Source organism: Vigna unguiculata, chromosome 1 (assembly GCF_037176805.1).
Source record: "Vigna unguiculata cultivar grain cowpea cultivar isolate G323 ecotype 2 chromosome 1, ASM3717680v1, whole genome shotgun sequence".
Classification (NCBI taxonomy): Eukaryota; Viridiplantae; Streptophyta; class Magnoliopsida; order Fabales; family Fabaceae; genus Vigna; species Vigna unguiculata.
In genome coordinates this window covers 31,106,593-31,111,748 of record NC_140792.1, presented here as the reverse complement: position 1 = coordinate 31,111,748, position 5,156 = coordinate 31,106,593, and the positions used below count along the sequence as shown (strand labels likewise).

Here is a 5,156-nt window from a genome sequence, read left to right as displayed (position 1 = left end):
GATAAAAGTTCCATAAATAAGAAGTTAAAGGCATGAAGAAAGAATGAGAAATGTTTAATAAAGAAAACCAAAATACCATAATTTGTAGTAATCTCTTATATCATTTTCTCACTTTTCCTTCTCCTAAGAATCCTCCACACCGTTAGCTCATCAGCTGTCTAAATCTGACCCGTTCATTTCTCCACTCTCTCTATTCCTCCTTCTGCTTCAACCAAAAGGTCACCTTGGAAGCTTCATTATGATGATCACGTTTCAAAATTCACTTTCCTCAAATGTGCAACCACATGTCGCCACGTCAGCATGGTGATCTTCGAACAGCACCGCATGGTGTTCTCACCAGCAGCTGATCATTTATGGACCAAATAAAGACAGAAGACAGAAAATTCGCCCTCTCTTTCTCTCTCTAAAACAAAAACTATACCGAAGGAGCTTGGGCTGGGGAAGTTTCATGGACTGACTGCAGCTCAGTTTAATCTGCAAATCCCATTTCAGGTTTGCCTCACTTTTCACCTTTGTGGCTGAAAGATTCAATTTTGTTATCCAGTGTTGGAGTCCTCACCATGGATTTGATTTTTCTACCCATTTTGAAACCCTAGGATCTGATCTGAATTAGGATATAAAGTTTGTATTTTTGTTTCTCTGTAGCCCTTTTTATGTTCTTTTCGTCCGTTCAAGGTGGTCGTTTTGCATGTGTTTTTTGTCGTTAGTTTTGTGCTTTTTTTTTTCAAATCTGAATGATAACTGGTAAAAAGTTTTATGGTTCTATTTTTTTTTTCCTGGTTACTGACTCCAAATTTTATTGCATTTTGTTACAGGAACTGTGTTGTTTTTCCCTGTGTTATCTCCAAGGGTTGCATGGTTGATCTTTTGTACTTATTTTATCTATTCTAGCATTTCGTTGTTTTTTCTGTACACTGAGATTGTTGGGTGCTGAACATATTTGGGAAGGTTGGTTGTAGACGATAGATTGTTTGTACTGCTTTACATTTGTGCCAATGGAACACCATTTTGGTCAAGACGCTGCACCTGCATCTGGGTCCTTTGATAAGACTAGGGTTTTGAACGTGAAGCCATTAAGAACACTTGTTCCTGTGTTCCCTTCACCTAATCCTGCTTCATCTTCAGCTCCACAAGGGGGTGCCCCGTTTGTCTGTGTTTCTCCTACTGGTCCTTTCCCTTCTGGGGTTGCACCCTTCTATCCATTCTTCATCTCCCCGGAGTCCCAGAGGCTCTCAGAGCAGAATGCACAAACCCACACTGGTCAGCGTGTGCCTGCTACTCCTGCTGCTCCGATATCGACGGCAGTTCCGATTAATTCATTCCGGACGCCAAGTGGAGCTACTAATGGTGATGTGGGCTCATCGAGAAGGAGTACCCGAAGTCGGGGGCAGGTCGCACAGGAAGATGGCTACGGTAATGCTGTGGTAGAGGAAGTTGAGGCAGATGCAACAACTGTGACTAAAAGATCAAAGCGCAAGTTGCAGAAGATAAAGGGACCGCAGAGTGTTGGTTCTGGGGATGTTGATCCAGATGCAGTGGCTGCTGATATTCTCAAGTCACTTAACCCATTGGTTTTCGATGTACTAAATCAACCGGAAGGTAGCAGGGAATCAGTTGCATATACACTCATGGTATATGAAGTAATGCGAAGGAAGCTTGGACAAATTGAGGATTCAAATAGGGCTGCCAACGCCGGAGCAAAACGACCTGATTTGAAGGCAGGTGCAATTATGATGAATAAAGGGATTCGGACCAACAGCAAGAAACATATTGGACCTGTGTCTGGTGTTGAGATTGGAGATATTTTCTATTTCAGATTTGAATTATGCTTAGTGGGTCTGCATTCACCTTCTATGGCTGGAATTGATTACATCGGTACCAAAACCAGTCAAGAGGAAGAGCCCTTAGCTGTAAGTATTGTCTCATCTGGAGGGTATGAAGATAATGTGGAGGATGGGGATGTGCTGATTTACAGTGGCCAAGGTGGGGTTAACCGTGACAAGGGAGCAAGTGATCAAAAGCTTGAAAGGGGTAATCTTGCTTTGGATAACAGTGCTCATAGAGGTAACGAAGTGAGGGTAATTAGGGGTTTGAAGGATATGTATCATCCAACGGGGAAGGTATATGTATATGATGGCCTTTACAAGATTCAAGATTCCTGGGTGGACAAAGCAAAATCTGGTTTCAATGTTTTCAAGTATAAATTAGGCAGGTTGCCTGGACAGCCTCCAGCATATATGATTTGGAAATCCATTCAACAATGGACTGAGAAATCTGTTTCAAGAGCTGGGGTTATATTGCCTGATCTTACTTCTGGGGCTGAAAAAGTACCTGTTTGTCTTGTGAATGATGTTGATACCGAGAAGGGCCCTGCATATTTCACTTACCTCCCAAATCTTAAGAATTTGAGGCCAACTGCTCCGCTGGAATCCACTATTGGATGTTCTTGTGTTGGTGGATGTCAACCTAACAATCCTAACTGTCCTTGTGTTCAAAAGAATGGTGGCTATCTACCATATTCTTCAGCTTCATTAATTGCAGACCTAAAATCTGTTATATATGAGTGTGGTCCTTCTTGTCAATGTCCTTCTAATTGCCGAAACCGGGTTTCTCAAGGTGGCTTGAAGTTTCGTTTGGAAGTTTATAAAACCAAGAATAAAGGATGGGCTCTTAGATCATGGGATGCTATTCGAGCAGGATCTTTCATATGTGAGTATGCTGGGGAAGTCATAGACAGTGCCAGAGTGGAGGAGGAGCTTGGTGGTGACAATCTTGATGATTACATTTTTGATTCTACTCGCATTTATCAGCAACTGGAAGTTTTTTCAGGTGACACTGAAGCTCCAAAAATCCCATCTCCCCTATATATATCAGCAATAAATGAAGGGAATGTTGCCCGGTTTATGAATCACAGCTGCTCTCCAAATGTATTATGGCGTCCAGTCATACATGAAAACAAGAATTTCTCAGATCTCCACATTGCTTTCTATGCAATTAGACATATCCCTCCTATGATGGAGTTAACTTATGATTATGGGACTGTTCTTCCTCTCAAAGCAGGTCATAGGAAAAAGAAATGCTTATGTGAATCTGTGAAATGCAGGGGTTACTTTTGTTAATTATTTGTCCGATGAGTTTTGGACGATGAGGGAGGCCTCTGAATGAATGTACTGAAGGATAAGGTTAGTCTACAACTTTTCAAATCACTTTGTTATAAACTAAATAATTTTTCTTCTTACTTTGTCCTTCCCTTTGTCTCTATCTCGCACTTTTGGGGATCAGTGATTAAGCTTTGGTATTGGTGATTTATTAAATTTTGACATCAGGAAGTTTGTGACCTCAACTTTTCTAATTTCTAGCCCCTCTGCATTTCTAATTGTAATATTGAAACAAAAGACTAGGTGTTTAGTAGATTTATAGAATTTTGAGATAAATGCACGGTTATTATTAAAAGGGTTAAATAAGTTTTTGGTACTTACAAAAATGGTCTATATTGAAATTGACACCTCTAATTTTTTTTTAGTGTTTTTGATATCCAACATTTCATAAGTATGCAAAGGTCTTAACAGGAATTTTATTACTCTTGAATTAACTGTGTTTACATGCAATCATCTAGTAAGATATTTGAAAGAATGTTGGCCTGTGACGTTAATTTAAAAGTAACAGAATAAATATCAGGACCAAATTCACATATTTATTGAAGAGTATCAAAATCACTGGGTTTTTTGGAGGTACCAAAAGCTTAGTTTACCCATATTTAAAATATTTTGCTGTTGCATGCATGACTATGCTTGTCCAGTTTTTGTTTTTAAACTAATTATATTGTTATTCCTGTGTTTTACTATCATTGAAATATCTTTTCCTTCTTTATTGTGTCATCCCTGAATCCTGATGCCACTTGATTATTTTCAATGAAAGAAAAGGTGTAAATCTTTTCCCTACCAAAACATACAGGGAAATATAGTAAAGGGTCTTGTAAAATGGTTATAATATATTTTCAAAGGATGATTTTCCTGCAAGTTTACTTTGACTTGAATTTGGTAGCAATACAAATCCTTTTTCAATTCCAGATTGCTGAATCCAGGTTTAGAAGCTGTGCTACCATGTTCATGAATTCATTTTTCCTTAAGCAAAAGTTGTTGAAAGATGCATGATTGTTTTTATGACTATCATGTATACTTGAAATCCTATATTTGACCATCCCTTGACAATGATGAATCAATTATTACTTATTGATTAAAGGACTAATCCACAATGCATTTGTTCTCTAAGCTAAAAAGTGTTTCTTACATTCTTAACCAATATTTAACTTGTCCTTTCAGGTGTATAATTTCTGTCATTGTGGCGTAGAAATAGCATAAAGGTAGAACGTGGTTTATGCCATTACTTCTTGTTTCTCAGCTCTAGCTGTAAAACCAGACAGCAGGATGGAACTCCGTAGAAAGATGTTAGCAGACAAACTTTTCTTTTTGGCAAACCTTGTAAATTGGCACTTGAAAGATCAAGTTGTCTATTTACTGATGTGGTAAGTTAAGTTGTAAAAGTCAACTGTAAGACACATTTTGTGTAGATTGTTTCTTTTTTCTGGTGTTAGATACTTTTTTTTTCTCATGGGATGGATTTTGAGTAGGGCTGTTAAGTAGTCCACATATTGAACTAGATCTGTAGAATTGGATATTTAAGTATGTTACCATCATTTCCAAAAAATCATCCTAATTTTCTATTATTTTGCGTTTTTGTTGCCTGTGGATGATCCAATCCTACAAATATTCGTTAGGTTAAACTTGCTACTATAGCTCTTGTTTGATGGTTCTAAAACTTTACTCTTTTTGATGTTGGAAATGAAACTACAGAAAAAGGACATTTGAATGCTTAGTAGAAATCTAAATTTAAAAGGGCATGCATCCCTATAATATAAGGTCTTATTTTGAGATGTTATATTAATTTTTGGTGAGTCTTATCACATATGGTAGAGAATCTCGTTAAATAAAATTTTGTTGTTCTCAATTTAATTTTTATTCGATTTTTGAAGATTTTGTGAAAAGATCCTATAAATCAAGTAATATTATTTGTGGAAAAAATGTTTTCTTATTTGATTTAATTTTAAAAAATATTTCCGAGAAATAATGTTTCTGGGAATGATATTTTGTGCAGTG

General features: G+C 37.4%; 1 protein-coding gene across 1 annotated transcript; it reads left to right on the top strand.

The window, feature by feature from the left end:
- Positions 1-243: 243 nt before the first annotated feature.
- LOC114182574 (histone-lysine N-methyltransferase, H3 lysine-9 specific SUVH1-like) lies at positions 244-4,726 on the top strand. Its single transcript, XM_028069467.2, has 3 exons — positions 244-492; positions 816-3,182; positions 4,323-4,726. The coding sequence occupies exon 2, from the start codon at positions 996-998 to the stop codon at positions 3,117-3,119; it is 2,124 nt and encodes a 707-aa protein (XP_027925268.1). The 5' UTR covers positions 244-492; positions 816-995; the 3' UTR covers positions 3,120-3,182; positions 4,323-4,726.
- Positions 4,727-5,156: the final 430 nt, after the last annotated feature.